Source organism: Emys orbicularis, chromosome 1 (genome assembly GCF_028017835.1).
Source record: "Emys orbicularis isolate rEmyOrb1 chromosome 1, rEmyOrb1.hap1, whole genome shotgun sequence".
NCBI classification, from domain to species: Eukaryota; Metazoa; Chordata; order Testudines; family Emydidae; genus Emys; species Emys orbicularis.
In genome coordinates, this window is record NC_088683.1 from 145,732,989 (window position 1) to 145,756,143 (window position 23,155).

A 23,155-nucleotide genomic window follows, 5' to 3' on the forward strand; every position below is an offset into this window, starting at 1 on the left:
TCCGGAAGAGCCATTGGGGGGGGCGGCGGGCGCGGCCAGAGGAGCGAAGGGGCCAGCTCCTCGGCCATCGCGCCCCACGCTCAGCACGGCCCCAACATCGCAGCCGCGGCCGCCTCCTGCGGCGGCTCAGGGCTCGGCGGCCGAGCGCTCCACAGCTGGCGGGCAGATCTCCTCTCCCCGGCAGCTTCCTGCTTCCGGGCCGAGGGAAGCAGGAAGCTGCCAGGGAGAGGGGATCTGCCCACCAGCTGTGGAGCGCTCGGCCGCCGAGCCCTGAGCCGCCGCAGAAGGCAGCCGTGCTGAGCGTGGGGCGCGATGGCTGAGGAGCCCGGCCGCTTCGCTCCTCCGGCCGCGCCCGCCCCCCCCCCCATGGCTCCTCCGGAGTCCGGCCGTGCTGCCCCCCCCTTGCCTGCAGGAGCCCAACGGCGGCCCGGCAGGTTCCGTTTTTGAAAAAAATGCTGGGCTGCCCGGGCGAGGGAACAAGGAAGCTGCCGGGGAAAGGGGATCTGCCCACCAGCTGCTGCCCACCCCACTGCTCCGCTCCCCCGAGCAGCGCCCGCCCGGCACCCCTTCCCCCGCGCCCCCGAGCCCCTCCGAGGGGGGGCGCAGCATGGCCGCAGCGTGGCCGGAGGAGCCGGGGGGGGCGCGGAGCGGCCGGAGGAGGAGTCAAGGAGGGGTGTGGCCAGAGGAGGAGCCAAGGGGGGGCGCCTTTTTTATGGTTGCTCCCCCTGCACTGAGAAGCTGGCTATGCCACTGCCTCCAGGTGGAACATCCCCAGAGCCCTAAAATTTGACTAGCCGCTCAGGTCAAAAAGGGTCAGTCAGGATTAGGGCTCCATTGTATATTGAGGATTGTGCAAATATGTAATACAAGTAAATAAAATAACATTTAAAAATGTATGAATGAGAGGGAGCACACACACTAAGACCCAAATTACCAGGTTTCAGAGTTCTGATTACAACTGTATGTTTTTATGAGTGCACATGTGTGATTTTTAGCTGCTGTTAGCCCCTACAATGAAGTTTATTTAAGTGTTGGAGCTAATACCCGAGTTTATAGTCAGGAAAAGAAAGAGCAACATTGCCTCAGGGAAATGAGTGGTGGGAGAGAAACCACTTTCTTCTTCTTCGAGTGCTTGTTCACGTCCATTCCACATTAGGTGTACGCGCGCCGCGTGCACGAACGTTGGAAACTTTTCCCTCAGCGGCTCCCGTCGGGCCCGCAGGGTCTCCCTTCCCGCCAGAGCGGCGCCCCGCCCTAGCGTATATATATCCCTGCTGGCCCGACCCTCCCTCAGTTCCTTCTTACCGCCCGTGGCGACTTGGAACAACTCTATCTCTCGTCTGAGAGTGTCCCTTAGCATAAGTGATTAGTGATAGTTATCAGTTCGTTAATAGTTAAGTGTTTAAGGTTTAGTGTAAATAGTAGTTTATTAGCCCCTCACAAAGACCTAAATCTCTTTGTGATAGGGGTTGGGCGACCCCGGCACCGGCCCTGGGCGGCGGGGCATGCCGCACGCCCAAGGCTTCAAGGCTTGTGCCATGTGCCGCAGGCCTATGCCGTTGAGCGACCCGCACGACTAGTGTCTTCGTTGCCTGGGGGAAGCCCATCAAAAGGAGCGCTGTAAGATTTGTAAAGCTTTCAAGCCCAGGACTAAGAAAGAGAGAGACTTTCGTCTCAAGCAGCTCCTCATGGAGGCGGCGTTACAGCCCTCCTCTTCCGCGGCACCGTCGACCTCGGTGCGGAGTGCCCCGGCATCGGTCCGCGACCTGACGCCGGCAGGACAGCCTAAGCCTACGGTGCCGCCTCGACGGGAACACACCCGGCACCGTTCTTCTTCGCCGGCCAGGCCAAAGAGCCAGCCTAAGGCCAGGGGACGTTCCCCGCACAAGAAGCCGGCAACGGCGAAGACCGCGAGTGCTGCCAAGGCCGTTACGGCCCCGGTACAGATCCCGGTACCAGTGGCTCCGGCGCCCAAGGGCCCGTCGAGCCCCGGGATAAGCGCGTCGAGTGAGGAGGAAGGGCTGGAGGAACTGTTGGAACAGCCCTCCACCCCGGACACATTTGAGGCAGCAAAGGACCTCATTGAATTGTCCACCGAAAGTAACCTCCGCGCTAAAGACATTCCGCCGCGACTGCCATCCAAGGGCAAGCCGGCGATGATGCGCCCGTCGCGGTCGCCATCTCGGCACCGAACACGGTGCCGGTCTCGGTCGAGCTCCGCCTCGGTGGACTCCCGGCTTCCCGCCGCGCAACGGGCCGCCAAACAGTCAGGCCCCGACGCGAGCGAGGCACCGTCCCAGCAGCCCGGCTCGAGCAGGTACCGGGACGCGTCGGCCACGAGGTTCCCGAGACCGCGCTCCCGCAGCCGTTCCCGGTCCCGGGATCGACGGTACCGGTCCAGGTCCAGGTCCAGGTCTGCACAGCGCCTCTCATGGTCCCGTTCCAGAAGGCACCGCTCCCCGACTCCGGAACGGCACCGCCCAACGGCACCGCCGTGGCCCTCTAGATCGCCGTCCTTGGCGTCGGAGGAGGGCTCGGGCCTTTCCAGTAAATATGGCCGCAGAGTGCACGCCGCTAGGGAGCACGAGACCTCTTGGCAACCACACTGGAGCCATCCTGGACAATGGCCATTCTGGACCCCGTGGGCCTATCATCAGCAAGGCCCTCCGTCCAGAACCTCGAGATCGGGCCCCTCAGGACACCGGTCCCGCTCCCCACGGTACCGCCCTGCCTCCCGGGCGGAGGCCACGGTCTCCAGGCCGCCAGACAGGGATAGGACGAACTCGGTACCAAGCCCGGCACCGTCCCTGACCCAGGACAGGGGACACACCCCAGAGGACCGTCCCGCCGAGGAGGAGTTGCAGGAGGACGAGGACGCACAGAAGGCCATGACCTCCTCCTCCTCACCGGATGAAGCCGTGGAGGGCACAACAGTGTCCGGCCCTCCCCCGATTGACCATCGGGCACACCAGGACTTGCTCCGCCGGGTGGCCCTCAATTTGGGGTTGCAGGCAGAGGAGACTGTTGAGCAGGAGGACCCCATGGTAGACATTCTCAGCCCGGAGGGTCCCTCCAGGATCGCACTTCCGCTTATAAAGATGGTACAGTCAAATTATAAGACTGTATGGCAGACGCCAGCCTCCTCTGCGCCGACGGCAAGGGGCGTCGAGAGAAAGTATTTTGCCCCATCCAAGGGGTTTGACTTCCTCTTCTCCCATCCAGCCCCATGTTCGCTGGTCGTTTCGGCGGTCAACGAAAGGGGGCGGCATGGCCAGCAGGCCCCAGCCCCCAAGGCCAAGGAGGCGAAGCGATTGGACTTGTTTGGCAGAAAGGTCTACTCGTCCGGAGGCCTCCAGTTGCGGATCGCGAACCAGCAAGCGATCCTCAATAGACATAATTTTAATTCCTGGGCATCAGTGTCTAAATTTAAGGATGCCTTGCCTCAGGGATCGCAGCCCGAGTTTGCGGCCATAGCGGACGAGGGAAAGGCGGTGGCCAAGACCTCATTACAGGCCTCACTCGACTCGGCTGATGCGGCCGCTAGGACTATCGCGTCCGGCGTGGTAATGAGGCGCTCAGCGTGGCTGCAGGCTTCTGGTCTTCCCCCTGAGGTACAAAACACCCTTCAAGACCTTCCGTTTGAGGGTACAGGGTTGTTTTCGGAGCAAATGGATGCCAGACTCCATGGCCTCAAGGACTCGCGGGCTACCCTCAAGTCTTTGGGGATGCACACCCCTGTAACACAGAGGAAGCCCTTCAAACCACAGCCTCCACAGAGGCAGTACCAGCCTCGCCCTCGGCACGAACCATACCGTAGACGGGGCAGAGACAATAGGCGTAGGTGCAACAATACGCCTAACCAAGGCCAAAACCAGGGCCACAATAAGCCGCAGCCGGGAAATAAACAAGGATTTTGAAGATGCGATCGAGGACAGCGTACCCATCTCTTCTCCGGATCCTCCCCTGTGTTTCAGGGACCGCCTGTCCCATTTTTTCCATGCCTGGTCTCATATAACATCAGACCACTGGGTCCTGCGCACGGTAGAGTCAGGCTACACCCTCCAGTTCTCCTCGCCCCCCTCCCTCCCACCCACCACTCCCGTCCCTCTTCAGGGACCCCTCTCACGAGCAACTCCTCATGCAGGAGGTACAGACCCTCCTCGCGGTAGGGGCGGTGGAAGAGGTTCCTCGAGACCTCAGAGGAAAAGGGTTCTATTCCAGATACTTCCTCATTCCCAAAGCGAAAGGGGGCCTCCGTCCTATCCTGGACCTTTGCAAGCTAAACAAGTACTTGCAAAAACCACGTTTCCGTATGGTCTCCCTTGGTATCATCATTCCTTCCCTGGATCCGGGGGATTGGTACGCTGCCCTCGATATGAAAGACACCTACTTTCACATCGCCATCCGCCCGGCCCACCGGCGGTTCCTGCGCTTCACTATCCAGCAGCGTCATTTTCAGTTTACGGTCTTGCCCTTCGGTCTGGCAACGGCCCCGCGTGTCTTCACGAAATGCATGTCCGTGGTAGCAGCCTTCCTTCGAAAAAGACGGATGCGCATCTACCCGTACCTAGACGATTGGCTCTTGGCGGTCAGAGGCAGAGGTTCGCGCCCACGTGGCACTGGTGCTACAAGTATTCCAAGAGCTCGGCCTGTTAGTCAATGTGCCCAAGTCCTCACTAGTCCCCACACAGAGACTGGAGTTCATAGGGGCAGTCCTGGACTCGGTGGCGGCACGGGCGAGTCTTCCCGTATCGCGATTCCTGGCTATCCAGGAGGTCGTGACCTCCATTCAGCGATTCCCCACGACCACGGCCAGATGTTGCTTACAACTCTTGGGGCACATGGCGGCATGCACCCACGTAGTCGGACATGCCCGCCTCAGACTCCGGCCTCTGCAGCTCTGGTTGGCCCAGGTGTATCGCCCCAACAGCGACCCATTAGACATGGTCGTCACGATCCCGACTCGGGTATCGAGCGCCCTCGGTTGGTGGCTCGATCAACAGCAGGTTTGTGCGGGGGTCCCGTTCGCCGCCCCACAACCAGTTCTGACGTTAGTGACAGACGCGTCGGACCTGGGTTGGGGGGCGCACCTAGGGGACCTGCGCACTCAGGGCTTGTGGTCCAGGGAGGAACAGTTGCTTCACATCAACCTGAAGGAGCTGAGGGCGGTTCGCCTCGCCTGCCAGACCTTTCACGCCACCATAAGAGGACACAGCGTGTCGGTTCTGACGGACAACACTACCGCCATGTTTTACATAAACAAGCAGGGCGGGTCCCGGTCCTCTCCCCTCTGTCGCGAGGCACTCCTCCTCCGGGAATTCTGCATAGCCCAGTCGGTGCACCTCCAAGCTGCATATCTCCCCGGGGTCCAAAACGGGCTGGCGGACCGTCTCAGCCGGTCCTATCTCATGCACGAGTGGAGGCTGAGACGGGACGTCCTCCGTTCAATCTTCCTGAGGTGGGGGTTTCCCCAGGTGGATCTATTTGCCACCATGGACAACAGCCAGTGCCCGCAGTTTTGCTCCTTCCAGAAACGCAGTCCGGGCTCTCTGGCGGACGCCTTTGCAATCCCGTGGGGCGGGAGCCTGAGGTATGCCTTCCCCCCGTTCCCACTCATCCACAGGGTCCTCCTCAAAACCCGCAGGGACAAGGCGACAGTCATTCTCATCGCCCCGGCTTGGCCACGACAACATTGGTTCACAACGCTGTTGGAACTGTCCATGACCACTCCGATAGCCCTCCCCCTCCATCACGACCTCATCACCCAAGACCGGGGTCGCCTACTTCACCCGAACCTGCCATTGCTGCATCTCACGGCATGGCTTCTCTCTGGCTAAGTGAGGTGGAGCACAGGTGCTCTCAGGAGGTCCAGCAAATCCTCCTTGGTAGTAGGAAACCCTCCACAAGGGCGACCTACCTTGCCAAGTGGAAACGCTTCTCCCTATGGTGTGGGCCTCAGCACATCCAGCCCTTGCAGGCCTCGGTACCACTGATTCTGGACTACTTGCTGCACCTCAAGCGTCAAGGCCTAGCCCCCGCTTCTATTAAGGTGCATCTAGCTGCCATATCGGCGTTCCACCCGGGGGAATCGGGGAGGTCCGTGTTCTCCAATCCCACTGTAGTCCGATTCCTCAAGGGGCTGGAGAGGATGTTCCCCTACTCGCGCCCACCTATATCCCCGTGGGACCTCAATCTGGTCCTCACTAAGCTCATGGGGCTGCCCTTTGAACCCCTGGCCTCTTGCTCCCTCACGCACCTTTCATGGAAGGTCGCGTTTCTCGTGGCCGTCACCTCGGCTAGGAGGGTATCGGAGTTGAGGGCCCTCACCTCGGAGCCTCCTTATACCGTCTTTCATAAGGATAAGGTACAGCTTAGGCCTCACCCTAAATTCCTCCCTAAAGTGGTCACGAGTTTTCACATGGGGCAGGACATCTGTTTGCCGGTGTTCTTCCCCAAGCCCCATACGGACCCACGCCATCGTAGCCTGCATACCCTGGATGTTCGGCGGGCCTTGGCTTTTTATCTGGACCGTACCAGGCCTTTCCGCAAATCGACTCAGCTGTTTGTGGCCGTTGCGGAACGAATGAAGGGCCAGCCTATTTCGACGCAACGCCTGTCGGCATGGATCGTGCTTTGCATACGTACGTGCTATGAGCTCGCCAACATGCCTGCACCTCAGATCAGGGCTCACTCTACTAGGGCCCAAGCGTCCTCGACGGCCTTCTTGGCGCAGGTCCCGCTCCAGGAGATCTGCAAGGCAGCCACCTGGTCGTCGGTGCATACCTTCACAGCCCACTACGCGATCCACCATCAGACCAGAGATGACGCGATGGTCGGCAGGGCGGTGCTTCAATCAGTTATTCCTTGACTCCTACCCTCCTCCAATGGTAAGCTTGTGAGTCACCTAATGTGGAATGGACGTGAACAAGCACTCGAAGAAGAAAAGACGGTTACTTACCTTCTGTAACTGTTGTTCTTCGAGATGTGTTGTTCACGTCCATTACACTTCCCACCCTCCTTCCCCTCTGTCGGAGTCACCGGCAAGAAGGAACTGAGGGAGGGTCGGGCCAGGAGGGATATATATACGCTAGGGCGGGGCGCCGCTCTGGCGGGAAGGGAGACCCTGCGGGCCTGACGGGAGCCGCTGAGGGAAAAGTTTCCGACGTTCGTGCACGCGGCGCGCGTACACCTAATGTGGAATGGACGTGAACAACACATCTCGAAGAACAACAGTTACAGAAGGTAAGTAACCGTCTTTTCCTCGCTCAGGCCCTGCTGGAGGGAGTTTGAGTCTCCTATAGATGAGGTACTGTGGTTTCTGCAGTCACATCTGTTTTTCAGAAGGATTAATCTCTGTATCTCAAATGAGAGAATATTGGGACACTCTTTTTTTTAAACATGCACCTTGGGACAAATGTGTCTGGCTCTGTATGTCTGCATGTGCTTTCCTGTATGCACCAAAGAGTCTGTTTCAAAAGTTCCCAAGGAGAGTCAGAAATGTATTAACTTTTGCAAGAGCCAAGAGTGTCAGGGGAGAGTTGGTGAAATATTTTTCAAATGAAAAAAAATCATCAAAATTGCTCTTTTGAAGAAAGCAATTTTGGAAGAATTTTCCTTTTGGTGAGAAAATTTCAATACAAAAATATTTTGGTGTCTTTTTAATTTTTATTTTTAAATGTTTGATTTTTTTAAAGTCACACTTTTTTGTTTCTCTGTTTCTACTGACTGGTGACTGAATTTTGTGCCATGCTGCCAGGAGGTGTTCCCTGAGTGGTGAGTGCCCATTCATAGCGGGAGAGTGTGTGATTGGCTCAGCTGACTCGCATGTCACACAGGGTGAACTGTTGCTGCCTCTGATGAGCACTGGGGCTAAGCTGACCCACACTACCAGACTGATCATCTGCTTGTGGGGTTCACTATAGGGCAGCTGAGCTGCAGCTGGCTTCCCCTGACATCTTCGGGCAAAAGGAAATGATTTGGGGCTGGTGATTGTCTCATTGACCATTGCTATTTGCAGGTGCATGACTGGGCTTTCCATTACACAGGGGTCCTGGACAGTCCTTATGCATTGTGGAGCTGGGCACTTGCTAACAAGGTTCCCTGCAGGGCAGCTGGACTGCACTCCCCTTCCCCTCCCCCTCCTCTGCTCATTATCCTCCCCCACCTCCTCTTTCTTCTCTCCCACCCTCACCCCCTCCTCCCTCCCTTTCACAGTCCGTAGGGGTTATGTTGGTGACATTGCTTTGTGGGTTTCAGTGTTTTTGTGTGTGTGTGTGGATGGTGGCAAGGGACAGCCCACCCCTCCCCACCACTGACCTACTGTAAAATACACACTGGGTCATAGCACCAGCGAGAGCTGTGAGGAACACAATCAGAGTCTGATTTTGAAACATAGCAGCCTGAGTTAGGCTTCCAAGCCCATTCCTACCACCTGCCTGCAGTCGTATAGTTGGGAGTAAATAAGGGTAGACCGAATTTACCCATATCTCATTTGGGGAATATGGTGTTTAGTTTGGGAGTTTACCCACTGCTTATTTTTACCACTACAGCACTTCCTGCCTGATTCCCACGAGTGTTCAGCATTTGTGAGCCTCTTTATTAAGATTTTCTCTCTCCGGCTGTATTTGGAGAACCCTTCCCTTCTGTGCATGTGACCAACACCACAGATCCAGGCTGGGCTCAGGAAGTTCAGTGTTAATCCAGTGCCAAAGATGTGCTGATGCCAACAGCTGGTTAGTGTCATAGTGAATGCAGTGTCTCAGCTCCCTGCAGGAGAGGTGGCTGATGTGGCAGACACCTAGAGCCTCATGCATGAGTTTCAGCAGATGAGAAATTAGCATCTTAACACCTGCCTGATCCCAGTGATCTGAATCAACCTCATTGCTGCTGTGCAGCCTTCCAGCCCAGATGCCTGAATTCTCAGAGGCCACTAAAGGGAAGGTGAATCACAGAACAACCTTAATTTCTTCCTTGCCTGCAGCTGTGTACTTCTTCTGTAAAGCCCCCTAGTGGCCTGTCTAAAAAGTGTCTCCAGAGAAATATCTATCACTGCATCCTCCTCTGTGAGAGGGAAGGATAGTAAAATATTTATTCAACCATTCACTGAACATCAGCACAGAATATAAAATACAGCCCAGTAAAGGCTGGACAGACTGTCTGACCCTTCACTCTCATGCCAGGAGATTGTCTTTGCCATGTAAAACACTTAGCCAGCTACTAAATCCCTGAGTTCCTCAGGTTCCCAAGATCTGACTTAGCCTTTCAGGAAGCAGGGAGGCTGTTAGATCTAGGTGGCTTTCTTCTCTCACCCAGGTTCTGGAGGAGATGGTGGCTGGTCTATATGAGCAGGGGGATCATTACTCACAGGTTCAGCCTGCAGGTAGGGATCTGAATGCTCCAGAGATTTACCTGGTGAAACAACCCAGTGTCAAATGATACTCCAGGACTCAAATACAGTAAGATCGAGGGGTATTCCACTGTGCCTGTACTATTCCTTCTTCTGGGGAGCCTTTCAACCAGACATGATCTCCTGGGTTCAGCTCCCTCAGGGTTTGACTCTGTGATGTCTGACAAAGTTTCTCTTCTGACAGCTTTAGGTTGTTCTTCCTCCCTTGGTAGCACTGGAAACTCAGGCCAACGAAGGTCTAAGAGTGAAGGGATGGTTGGGAGGATAGACCTCAACTCAGCAACTCATAAGGGTTACATCCATTTGTCAGAGGTGCTGGCCCATATGGGAACAGGGCCAGAAAAGGCCTGTGGGTTTTGGAAAAAGCTGTTTCACCATTTTTACTGAAAGTTCTGTTTTGTAAAGACTGGGATGGCACATGGGCGAAACTACAGGGATTTGCAAGCCTACCAGTTTCTGATACAAATTAAGGATCATTATCAGAGAGGACTTGCAGTGGGATTCCATTGCAGCCAAACATGGATTTCATCCTGACCCCACTGTGTCTGTCTGTGATGTAGTGGTCAGCAGCTCGGCTACTTCAGTAAATCTTGACAAACAACCAGTGAATGGGAGAGAGGTTCCATTAGCCAGCTGGAGAAAATCTTTCTGCCATGGTGTGTCTGGGGGAGGGAAGGTAACGATGGTTCTGGCTGGTTGGTTCTCATGTGAGTGCAGATCTCAGAGTTCTCACCTCTCTCTGGTACTTGTTCCTCAGTCAAGGCCACTGAACTGACTGTTGAGCTGTTTCTGTGCATCTTGGGCTGCTTTGGTGGCCCCTGTGCAGTTTATGCAGAATGTCCTTTTTCACCCATGTGGGGATGACTAGTCTGGACCCCTTCAACAACAGACTGGTGTCTAGGCTAAGATCACCTGAAACCACCCAGTGCAGATTCATAGAGATGTCCGATGTTGCACTTTTGCCAAGCCCTCTTTGCAGTGAGTCATAACTTAGCAATTCAGCAATTCATCTGCCTTTGGCTTTTCTTTCATTTTGGAGGTGTAGCAATGTGGCGACTCACCGGCGCGGCGCCTCCTGCTGGTCGTCCAGGGAATTAGCTTTTCCAGCCTTTGGAGCGCCCTCTGCAGGCCAGAGTCCCACTTGCTTCAGGCCCCCCGTGTCCTTCCCGGACCCCGGTGCCCCTTTACCTTGGGTGCTGCCCCCTAGCAGTACCGCCACTCTCTGGGTCTCCCCACCCAGGGGAACCCCCAACCCTCTACTCCCACCTCACCTCACTCTTTGGCTACTGCCAGTCCCCATCGAGCCCCCACTCACTGGGGCGGACTGCAGTATAATTGCCACTCATCATCGGCAAGGACGGTCTGGACCTGCTGCATCTGCCTACTCTTAGGCTGCCCCTCTGCAACCCCAATACCTTCTCGGCCTTTAACAAGGCCTGCAGCCTGGGGGCTTTCCAGGCCAGAGCTCCCCAGTTCCTCTGGCCTTTCCCCAGCCCTGCTCCACTTTAGGTACCCTGCTCAGCTCCCAGCAGCCAGGCCCATCTCTCTCAACATCCAGAGAGAGACTATCTGAGCTCCTGGCTTGCAATCCTTTTATAGGGTCAGCTGCGGCCTGATTGGGGCATAGCCCCAGCTGTGGCTGTTTCCCCAATCAGCCGAGGCTTGCTGCTATGCCCTGCCACAGCCCTCTCCCAGGGCTGTTTTAAGCCCTTCAGGGCAGGAGCGGGTGCCCACCCTGCTACAGGAGGGTATGTCTACACCAGGGGTCGGCAACCTTTCAGAAGTGGTGTGCCGAGTCTTCATTTAGTCACTCTAATTTAAGGTTTTGCGTGCCAGTAATACATTTTAACGTTTTTAGAAGGTCTCTCTCTATAAGTCTGTAATATATAACTAAACTATTATTGTATATAAAGTAAATAAGGTTTTTAAAATGTTCAAGAAGCTTCATTTAAAATTAAATTAAAATGCAGAGCCCCTGGACCGGTGGCCAGGACCCAGCAGTGTGAGTGCCACTGAAAATCAGCTCGTGTGCCGCCTTCGGCACGCGTGCCATAGGTTGCCTACCCCTGGTCTACACGGTAATCACAGGGTGTGATCACAGCTTGAGCTGACACACTGGCTCTAGCTTTAATCTAGCTAGCTCAGGTATCAGAGCAGTGAATCCAGAGCAGCATGTGCTTCATCATCTCTGTACAAGCCCATCCAGAACCCTGTGTTAGCCTGGGACTAGCCTGCATTGAAGCTTCTGCTGCTGCAGCTTCACTGCTCTGGTACCCGAGCTAGGTAGATTAGAGCAGCGGTTCCCCCACTTTTTCCTAACACTACCCACTAACTGCATTTTGCTTTTCTTGTGACCCACCATTACCTATATGTACCCCCCACCCCAGCACCACAACACTGAATCCTGGCCCGGTGCAGAGGGGCAGCCCCAGGGTTGGAGAGTAAGTCTGCACCTCACTCACCCACAGCAGCAGCTTCTGTCCCGCGGAGCTATGCCAGGCTCCCTGCTCTGGGCGTTGTGAGCTGGCACATGGGGTTGCAGGGTCTGTCTGGTTTGGCTCATCCTCCCCTCCATAATTATGGAGGAGCAGCAGGACCAGACCCTGAGTGCCGCTGCAACCCCATGCACCAGATTGAAACACATGGAGTGGGGAGCTGGTGTGACCCAAGTCCTCTTGGTGCCAACTGTCAGAGGGAACTCAGCCTGCCTGGTATTTCACAGGGATCCCGGGGTCAGAAATACACATTGTAGTTCACCGAAGAGTGGCCTGTGAGGTCTCTACTGAGAGTCAGTAGCCCGTGGTCACCATAATCCTTGTGAAATGTATGTACACATAATATTTCAGGAGTTATGTATCTAGACTAAAATATGGTCTTTAAGTTAAAGCAGGTCACCAGGAGGTGACATACGTCCTGCCTCAAAGGAACATTTCCGAGGTAACGCTCACCTATCTCCCTAACTGGTCACTTTTGTATTGTGCATTGTCTGCCTCACAACAGAGGCCTATCTGCAGACTGAGCCAGAGTGAATCAAAAGATTGTGAAATCTACAAGAGAGAAAATCTACAAAAGAAAAACAAAACTGCGTGTGTGGGGGGTGTCCTGTTTATGAATATAGACAAAGGATGGGACTGCTATATCTTGGAGAGGGCCCTAAGGTGCCCACTGAATCCTTCACCTAGGAGTCAAGCTGACAGTGTACTTGTCTCATGAAAGATGGGTTCATAGCAGCTTGGCTGTAAAATGCTGAAAGTGTTCTGGGTAAGGATTATTCTACAAGACATGAGAGTGTCTTGTTAATTAGATCTAATCTCTAGAATGTGTGTTACAATTACACCTCTACTGTGATATAACGCTGTCCTCAGGAGCCAAAAATTCTTACCGTGTAATAGGTGAAACTGCGTTATATCGAACTTGCTTTGATCCACCAGAGCGTGCAGCCCCGCCCCCCTGAAGCGCTGCTTTACCGTGTTATATCCGAATTCGTGTTATATCGAGTCGCATTATATCGGGGTAGAGGTGTATGTTTTATATGTAACCATTAGTTCCAGTTCTTCTACTTGCTACTGCTTGAATCTCTGTGATTTGCTAAATCAACTTATACTTGTGATGAGTAAATACAGGCCTGCCTTTCGTGACGCATCGAGAACCTTTCCACGACCCACTGGTGAGTTGGAACTTACCATTTAGGAAACACGGGATTAAAGCTAGCTCGGGTATGTCTGCATGAGCTGCAATCACAGACACACCCTTAGAGGTGCTTTACTCTGATTGGCCTGGGATGAAGCACTTGGTCTGTGAGTTCTCCAGCTGAGGAGTGTCTGGAGTGACAGCTCTGGAAAGTGGGTTTGTGCCATTAGATTTTGTTCTAGCTGTACAAGGAACTGTGAACTAGAACCACATGAGCCTCATTCAAAAGTTGTATTCTAGGGGTAATTCATCTGGGGGTTGTGTCCCTAGCAGAGTAGTTAGCAGCTTGTGGTCTGTTTCTAAATGAAACTTTATGCCTACAAGGAAGTCTTTGAAGCATTTACATGCCCTGCAGGGTTAATGCCTCATGTTGTAAATGTGCACAGCCCCGCAGTGCTGGTGAGAGCTGGAGAGGCCTGTGCGATGGGTGCCACATTGTAGGTGACTGTGGTTGAAAAAGGACTGAACTACGTCCATAGCATGATGCACTGACTGACCCCAGTGGTATCTTTCTTCAGCCTATATAAGGCTAAACATGGCAGGGGGGCTCGGGCTGTGTTTAATCTCCCTGAATGCTGGGCTCTGGGTTGGCCCCAATGCCAGGAGATTTTGTGCGTTTGGAGATATCTTCAGGGTTTTGACTTCTTCTCTAGGCAGTGTGGAAATTTCCCCAGAGGCTCATATGCCCACACACCGACATACTTCACTGATGTTCTGAGCCTCACTCATCTGGGTTATGATTGGAACATTTTCTGGATCTGCTCTGACCTCTGTCCATCAATGATTTGACCTGTTTTCTGAGATCTCACCCTTATTGTTTGATTTTAGGCCTAACTTCTCTAGTCCCTTTACTACTAGGAAAATACATTGGTCAGGCTGGGTCAGCATTGACCCGTGTATGGGAATATAATTCATTTGGCTCTTGTGACGTTTTCCCTTTGAAGTGTTCAGGGGCAGATGATTTGCTGAGCAGTACATGATTGAAACAAAAGCCTCCAAAACCTTCTAGGTGCGATGAAAGTCGTCAATATGCAGATTCCCTCTTTGATCTTCTGAACCAGTCCAGACTCCTGGTTTTCCATAGAGACAGAGCACTCAGACTTCTGGTGGATCAGACTCTCACACACAAGGTTGTAACCATCTCTCAGCCTTTAGCTATTCTGTCTGCTGTGGGTAGCGAACACTGTCCTGAGCAGGTAGTTGCTGGAGGAGAGAAGGTAGAACCAGGCCTCAGAGGCCTACAGGAAGCCCTGGGAACACACTGTGGTGTGCAGCTGCTCTAGTAGGCGGTCCCCATGGACACAATGTGCAGCTCAAGCCTGTCTGGGACTGGTGAATCTCTTGCCAACCACAATAGTTGAAACATCATGAGTCAGGTCCCAGAGTCATGAGACTGGCTTAAAAATCATGCAATGTTTTAAAACAATACGTTTGGGTTCTTGTCCTTTGCCTGCTGTGTCGGAGCCTTTAGGGGGCCCTCTGTGTTCAAGCTTTTCTGTACAACCGCGAGGGCCAGACCATTGCTGTGTTTAAGTGAAGGCTGAGACTCTCAAGCAGTGTCTGGACTCCAGGAGCTGAGGCTCTAGAAACGCTTAATAAAATCGTGTTGGCAACAGTGCAATGTTTCCTTCCCCCACACACTCACTGCGCGCCAGGACACAGGAACTACGCTACCAGCAGGGGGTTCTCCTGGGAAAGGATCCACCCCCCGTTAGGGAGTAGAAAGGCAGGACTGCTCAGGCCACAGCAACCCTGAAAGTCAGCTCCCCTGTGTGTGCCCCACCTCGCAGCGCGGTCTGGGGGAGAGAGGAGAAGCTGCTTGGGCAAATCCTAGAGTGCAGTGCACCAGCCCCCTGGAACATGCTCCTTGGGACTCAGGGGCATCTCAACCCAAGCTGTGTCTGCAGACACTGATGGGGGTGGGTCATATCAGAGACCCTGGCTCTGGAGATTAGGGGACAAAGAGCAGCCTCCCTGCTCGGTAACCCAGAGAGTGGAGGGGGGAGGACAAAGGAAAGGATGTCATGTGCTTCACCTCTTCCACCGATCAAACCAACTCAAGCTGCATGGGGCTGCTCCCACCTCCCGCACTTGGCAGAGACATGGCGAAATGAAGCATGTGCCATGATGGTGGAATCACCCGCTGACAGAGCCTGTCTTCAGGAGAGTCACTAATGATGGCTATAGACCTTAGAGTCTATAGACCGTCTTGGGAAAACGGGAAGGCCTTACTTCCTGTGAGCAGAGGTGAGCATGTCCAAAAACATCAATTGTTTTTCTGTGTGTGGTTTTTTTTAATTTCCCAGAAACACTTATTGTTTTTCAATGGAAATCTAACCCCAAAATTACAACATTGAGGAGCTTTTTGATTTTGAAAACCCCACAGTGAAAATGGGTGAGTTGTGCTGACTTGTTGTTCAGTGTCCATCCCTTTTCTTTTCTTAGACTCAGGTGTACAAGGTATCACTCTGCTTAGCCTTAGGCCATGCTGTGTCCAAGGTTTTGGAGATGTCCCCTACCTGTCCTGGACATGGGCCCTGCCAGCTTATGTGATGCTAGCTTTGCTGACCCTGCTGCTGGGAGAGAGAAACTTTGTCTATCAATTGGATGTTCCCTTCCATGCCCTGTCTTCAGTCTGGCTTGAACATCCGTGGATCAGGGTCCACTAACCCAAGAGATGGATTTATTTTTTTCCCCACAAACACTTTGACTTTCCCAAATTTACATTTCTTGATAATATTTCATAATCTTTTTGGGTAATAGGTAAAAGAATACAGGAAATCAGTGTGTTCCCAAAACTATATTATATAAAGTTTGTAATTTAAAAAGTACATAAAGGAGCTGAAAAGGCAGATGGAGACTTTGCTCCCTTTTTCAAGTTTGTGTATTACAACTTGTGTGTGGATCCAAAACAACGATTGATGTGACCGCAGAACTCCTTTGGAGTCATAATATGATATGGCAGAGAGGAACCTTCTTCTGTTTGCAGAATCTTTTAGCCTATGTTTGAGATTCTGATGGATCTGCTAAGAAGGAGACTACAACACTCATCAGCCCCTTCTCTACAGCACATCCCTTTCCTCTGGCTGGATAAGGGGAAGACTCCTGAACCAGGAAGTGGCTGGGCTATTGTAGGAAGCAGTGGCTGTAAGGCAAGTGAGGAGCTACAGAGAGCTGGATGCAGATGGCAGTCCCCAGGAACTGTTTGCAGAGCCACATGTGGAACAGGCTGTGACTGCTGGAGGTTATGTCTGGGTGCGGGTCTGTGAGAGGTTTATGGGGGAGCAGCAGTGGCTGAGCAGGGAGCCAGTGCAAAGTGGCCCCAATGAGAGACACTAAGTGAAGCTGGTCTGGAAACCTGCAAACTCCTATTTGCTTGACTAGAAAATGGACTGGAGAGGGCACCCCAGGCACTCGGCCTGAAGAGCCCTGACTCTCGACTGGACAGCCCCAGAGACCCAAACATTTATCGCTATTGCTTGCTGTGAACTCTAACTATTGAAGCGTTGGTACTTATGGAATCTGCAACTTTCCCCTTTCCTGCCAGCTCTAGTCAAATATCCTTTCCCTTAGCCACATGTCTGAGCAGTTATTGGGACCCAGCACCTGCAAGGCCTAGCTAATGAAGCACCTACAGTGCTTGCCTCTGAGTCGCGGTACACCTGGCACGGCACTGGCACCTGAGGGTTTGGTCAGGTGTACTCCAGCACTGAGTAGCCCAATAATTACAGGACAGTGGATATTGTTTCTAATTGGTTAAAGCAGAATTTGTGCTGAGATTATCACGTCGCTCTTGGTTTGGTGTTTTTACAGTATGAACTTGCTCTGCTTGTGAGTACAGTGCATGAGTTTGAGTGATACCCACACACCAACATGGCTGAAACACGCAACTTCCCCTCCTGGGTGTTTCCATCCCCCCCTCATTCCGTCCACTGTGGTGGTGCTGGCCTGTCTCCTGTACAGCCGGAGACCCTGATGTGCAGCAGTCAGGGGAGTTGGGAGAGGTTTAGTTTTCTGGGGCTGGTGACTGCCCCCAAAGTTACTCCTACCAGTGCCCTATTGCCTTTCACTGCAGCTGCCATTCCCTGAGTGATTGGATTCAAAAGAGGGGGCACCTGTGATTCAGGGCAGCCACAGGTCAGACACTGCAGCATTGTAGCCATAATATAGATCCACAGATTTTAAGGCCAGTTGGGACAGCTAAATAATCCAGTCTAACCCCCATACATATCACTGGCCATGAAAATCCCTCCTGCATTGAGCCCACCAACCTGGATTAGACCAAAGTTTTACAGGCCTCAGGAGAATAAATTAGTGTGTGTCACAGGCAGAGACTAGGAGGGACTGAGAGGCACCAATACCTGAGGCCCCTACAATGGCAGAGAATTGATTGGTGAGATACCCACATGATCCTAGCAATGACTTGCACTCCATGCTGCAGAGGATGGTAAAAACCTCCAGCATCCCTGCCAATCTGACCTGGGGAAAAATTCCTTCCTGATCTCCAAAATGGCAGAATGTTAGACCAGGGGTAGTCAATAGGCGAACCGCAGGCCAGATGCAGACTGCCAGAGGCTTTTGGTCAGACTGCGAAACTCTGGGAGGCTGTGGGTAGATGTGTGTGGGGGGGTCTAGTGCGGGTAGAAGAGTGACTGGCTGTGAGTTGGTGGGATTGGGGGAGCTGGTGCCCCGGAGCTGACTTGTAAGTGTGGGGGGGAAGATGCACCCCCCCAAATGGAGCCCGCCCACATGCTCCAGCGAAGGGTTTCAGCTGAAGCCCCAAGTCCTTGTGTGATGCACATCTGGCAGGGCTCCATTTAGGGAGGGGGGCACCTCCCCCCCCAAGTTACGAGTCAGTCCTGGGTGTCATTTCCCCCAAGCCCGCCAACACGTGGTCACTCGCTCCTCTCCCCGCACTAGCTCAAGGGGTGCTGAGAGCCCGGTTACCGCCTGCAGGGCGGTGGAACAGTGGGGGCCAGGCAGGCATGCAGGAGTGAAATCAGGAAGGCCACATCACACTTGGAGTTGCAGCTAGCAAGAGATGTTAAGAGTAACAAGAAGGGTTTCTTCAGGTATGTTAGCAACAAGAAGAAAGTCAGGGAAAGTGTGGGCCCCTTACTGAATGAGGGAGGCAACCTAGTGACAGAGGATGTGGAAAAAGCTAATGTACTCAATGCTTTTTTTGCCTCTGTCTTCACGAACAAGGTCAGCTCCCAGACTGCTGCACTGGGCAGCACAGCATGGGGAGGAGGTGACCAGCCCTCTGTGGAGAAAGAATTTGTTCGGGACTATTTAGAAAAACTGGACGAGCACAAGTCCATGGGGCTGGATGCACTGCATCCGAGGGTGCTAAAGGAGTTGGCGGATGTGATTGCAGAGCCATTAGCCATTATCTTTGAAAACTCATGGCGTTTGGGGGAGGTCCCGGATGACTGGAAAAAGGCTAATGTAGTGCCCATCTTTAAAAAAGGGAAGAAGGAGGATCCGGGGAACTACAGGCCAGTCAGCCTCACGCAGGCCCTGGAAAAATCATGGAGCAGGTCCTCAAGGAATCAATTTGAAGCACTTAGAGGAGAGGAAAGTGATCAGGAACAGTCAGCATGGATTCACCAAGGGCAAGTCATGTCTGACTAACCTAATTGCCTTCTATGAGGAGATAACTGGCTCTGTGGATGAGGGGAAAGCAGTGGATGTGTTATTCCTTGACTTTAGCAAAGCTTTTGATACGGTCTCCCACAGGATTCTTGATAGCAAGTTAAAGAAGTATGGGCTGGATGAATGGACTATAAGGTGGATAGAAAGCTGGCTAGATTGTCGGGCTCAACGGGTAGTGATCAATGGCTCCATGTCTAGTTGACAGCCAGTTTCAAGTGGAGTGCCACAAGGGTCGGTCCTGGGGCCGGTTTTGTTCAATATCTTCATTAATGATCTGGAGGATGGCGTGGACTGCACTCTCAGCAAGTTTGCAGATGACACTAAACTGGGAGGAGTGGTAAATACGCTGGAGGGTAGGGATAGGATACAGAGGGACCTAGACAAATTAGAGGATTGGGCCAAAAGAAACCTGATGAGGTTCAACAAGGACAAGTGCAGAGTCCTGCACTTAGGACGGAAGAATCCCATTCACTGTTACAGACTAGGGACCGAGTGGCTAGGCAGCAGTTCTGCAGAAAAGGACCTAGGGGTTACAGTGGATGAGAAGCTGGATATGAGTCAACAGTGTGCCCTTGTTGCCAAGAAGGCTAGCGGCATTTTGAGCTGTATAAGTAGGGGCATTGCCAGCAGATTAGGGGGCTGGAGCACATGAGTTATGAGGAGAGGCTGAGGGAACTGGGATTGTTTAGTCTGCAGAAGAGAAGAATGAGGGGGGATTTGATAGCTGCATTCAACTACCTGAAAGGGGGTTCCAAAGAGGATGGATCTAGATTGTTCTCAGTGGTACCAGATGGCAGAACAAGGAGTAATGGTCTCAAGTTGCAGTGGGGGAGGTTTAGGTTGGATATTAGGAAAAACTTTTTCACTCGGAGGGTGGTGAAGCACTGGAATGGGTTACCTAGGGAGGTGGTGGAATCTCCTTCCTTAGAGGTTTTTAAGGTCAGGCTTGACAAAGCCCTGGCTGGGATGATTTAGTTGGGATTAGGTCCTGCTTTGAGCAGGGGGTTGGACTAGATGACCTCCTGAGGTCCCTTCCAACCCTGATATTCTATGATTTAGGCGCCGCTCACCGCAGGGCGGCACTTGGCTGCCAGAGAGCCGGGGGGCAGCATGTCTGTGATCATCTCCCAGCCGAGCTCTGCAGGTGGCAGGTGAGTGCTGGGGCAGAAGAGGGGCCAGGCCAACTCAGCTCGCTGCCTGTTCCTCGTGTTCCCACCCCCTCTCCAGCCCGCAGCTCCGTCTGCCCGTTCCCCAGGACTGGCTCCGGTCTGGTCTTCCCGGCAGCAGGTCCCAGGGTGTGAAGTCACTGTCCCCGCTGAGCGGCTGTGACTCACCCGGCTGCTGCGGGTAATGCAGGGAGTCTCTGGGCGCTCCGCAGGGCTGCAGGGCTCTGGGCGGCTCAGGAAGGCAGCTAAGACCTGGCGCGTGGTGGACAGTGCTGTGCGTGCTGTGGGGCAGGGATGGAAGGCTGGGGTTGTGTGTTTGTGTTGTGCTGTATACGTAGGTGGTGGAATGTGTGTTTGGATTATTTGCTGTGTGTGGTTGGATTGGGTGTGTGAGGTTGCTTTGTGTGTATGTTTTGTGTCACGCTGTATGGGTATTTTGTGTTGGGGTTGTTTGTTTGTGTTTTGTGTATGGTTTTTGTTGTGCTGTGCCTATATTTGGATTGGGTTGTGCTCTGTGTCTGTGTTTGTTGTGCTGTGTGTGTATTTGGGTTGGGTTTCAGTGGTTGTGCTCTATATGTTTTTTGTGATGTGCTGTGTGTGTGGTTGGACTGGACTGTATGTTGCCAGTCAAAAGCTTAAAATCTCTCTGTAATGTCTCCTTTAAATTGCCCCAGCTTCAGAGACCAGGAATTAGCCCCTCAATAAGGCTATGAGACCCCAGCACTTAAACCGGGCTACTGGAGACAGGGCAACAAAAATCCAAACCCTGCTTTGAGCAGGGGATTGGACTAGATGATTTCCTAAGGTCCCTTCCAGCCCTAATATAATATGAAAAGAAATACCTTTTCCCATCAAAGATATTTATTTATTTCTGATGCTTTCAAATGCTGTCCAAACTGTATTTACTTTTTTTTTTTTTAAAGGTACTTTGTGCAAGAAGAAAAAAATCAGAAGAAATGAGAACATAACAATTGTTACCCTATAATACTGTTGCAAACAACATGGATACTTTGCTGATTAATGTTGACCATTTTAAAAGTTTCAGCTGTTTAAAGTCAATATGTAAAGACATATGACAAAGTTTTCAGTTTGGCTGGGATGCTTCCTAGTTTTTCTGAAGCCTGATTTTTTTTATAGACAAGGTAGATAACATGAGGCTTTTTATTATTATTTTTGGATCCACACACAAGTTGTAATACACAAACTTTCAGGCCAGGAAAATTTCATTTTAAGGGAATGCTGTGAATTTATTTCAGAAAGTCTGGCTTATTATACACTGTGAGTTATTAGTGAAATTCCTACAAAGGAGGAGGCGTGGGAAAGACACACCAAAGTTTTCAAGCTGTGGCTTGAGGTAAATAGCTCGTCATAATAGATTTTAGAAAATTAGAGTAATGCAAAGCACAGAAAAAATATATAGAGGAAAGGACAAAAGCATTCCCCTGGCTGTGAAGTTACGGAATGTTCAGGGCTAGAGAATGCATAGATGAGGGAAGGGTGGACATTTCCTCAGATTTCTCTTCTACAAATAAATCATTATGGATCCCAGTCTGCAAACACATCTCTGCTTGCGAATAACTTTGGAGCCATTCCAGTCTATTAATAAAGTACATATGATAAGCTTTTAAAAAGTTATATACTCTTCAGGGGATGGAATTGACTTTACATTGACTTCAATTGGACTGCTGACGGGAGTAAGGAGTAGTCAGATGAAATAGGGTTTTCAGAATCAGGTCCTTAAACATGTCTTTGTCAGTTTTAACTTTTTTTTTTCAAAATATTCAAAGCAATTATACCTTGTTTAGTAATAATCAAATGCCAGTTTTAATTTTAAAGGGAAGGGAGTAGAGATGATCAGGGTGGTGGGAGAGGAATGAGCAGAGGGCAGGGCCTCGAGGGAGGGGGAGGAGCAGTGGTGTCTGGTTTTCAGAAATTGAAAAGTTGGCAACCCTAACTAGCCTCCCCACATACTAAGTGCCCACGGCCCCCAAGAGTTTTGAGATCCAGTCAAAAACCTCTGGCGGTCTGGCTTTGGCCCACAGTCCCCCTATTGACTACCCCTGCAATAGGCCCTGGGTATATTACACAGAATTGTATGTGTTCGTTGAACAGGGGCACTTGTGGTGTGAAAAATGTTTCTCTGGAGTCAGGACCTTAACTCTACCTTGACCAAGAAATCTGGACCTTGACAAAAAATAATTAACTACCCTTGGACTGACCAACCCAGGAACATTTGTTAGGATTCTTCAGCCTGAAAGAAGAGGGGAGCCTTCACTCGCTCCCTCTTTAAGGCTCCAGTCCCAGGCCCTAGGCAGTGTCAGCAGCTTCGGTTCCCTGCCAAAGCACAAACATCCACCCTGGGGCCACCTCCTCTATCTGTGGTCATTTCCTTTCTCCCACACATCTGTCTTGAGGACAAAACCTCTGGAACAGGGTAACACAGCACCTGAGATATCGCTACTCAATCTCCAAGGGTCAGTATGCCCTACTGCATGTCTCAATGTCTTTTTATGTTTCTCCTTGTCATAAACAGATAGTTAAGGGTTAATGCCTCTTTTACCTGTAAAGGGTTAAGAAGTTCACTTAGCCTAGCTGACACCTGACCAGAGGAACCAATGGGAGCACAAGATGGTTCAAAAGGAAGGAGAGAAGTTCCCTTTGTCTGGGTCAGTTTCACTTTTGACCAGAGTGGGAAAGCTCCAGAATTCAGCCTCTTATCAAGTAGTGAGTACTAGTGAAGGGAATAAATAGGTTTATGTTTATTTTCTTTTGTAACTTGTCTTGTGCAATTAGAGGAATAATCAAATTGGGTATTCATTTGTGTAACTAAGTTTTTGCCCAGGGGAACATCCTCTGTGTTTTGAATCTGCTGTCTGTGAGAGTAGCTGGTATGCTAATCTCTCCCAGAGGGTTTTCTTTTACCTTTCTTTTCTTTAATTAAAAGTCTTATTTTTAAGAACCTGATTGATTTTTCCTTGTGTTAAGATCCAAGGGGGTTGGATCTGGACTCACCAGGAATTGGTGGGGGAAAGGAGGGGGAATGGTTAATTTCTCCTTGTTTTAAGATCCAAGGGTTTGGATCAGTGTTCACCAGGAAATTGGTGAAGAAGTCTCTCAAGGCTACCAAGGGAAGGGAGTTAGCACTTGGGAATGGTGGCAGCAAGACAAGATCTAAGCAGGTAATTGAGCTTAGGGGTTCACATGCAGGTCCCCATATCTGTACTCTAAAGTCCAGAGT

General features: G+C 51.9%; 2 protein-coding genes across 2 annotated transcripts in view; both read right to left on the reverse strand.

Annotated features, from left to right (window-relative positions):
• Positions 1-23,155, reverse strand: part of LOC135873059 (alpha-2-macroglobulin-like) — a 1,316,454-nt gene that overhangs the window by 212,516 nt on the left and 1,080,783 nt on the right. The gene's annotated exons all lie outside the window — the stretch shown is intronic.
• LOC135890768 (deleted in malignant brain tumors 1 protein-like) overlaps positions 81-23,155 on the reverse strand; it is a 145,645-nt gene continuing 122,570 nt past the window's right edge. The window contains exons 29-30 of the mRNA XM_065418193.1: positions 2,079-2,574; positions 81-216 (exon numbers count right to left, since the gene is read on the reverse strand). Coding sequence (XP_065274265.1) covers positions 81-216; positions 2,079-2,574 — 632 coding nt within the window. The remainder of the gene's footprint in view (positions 217-2,078; positions 2,575-23,155) is intronic.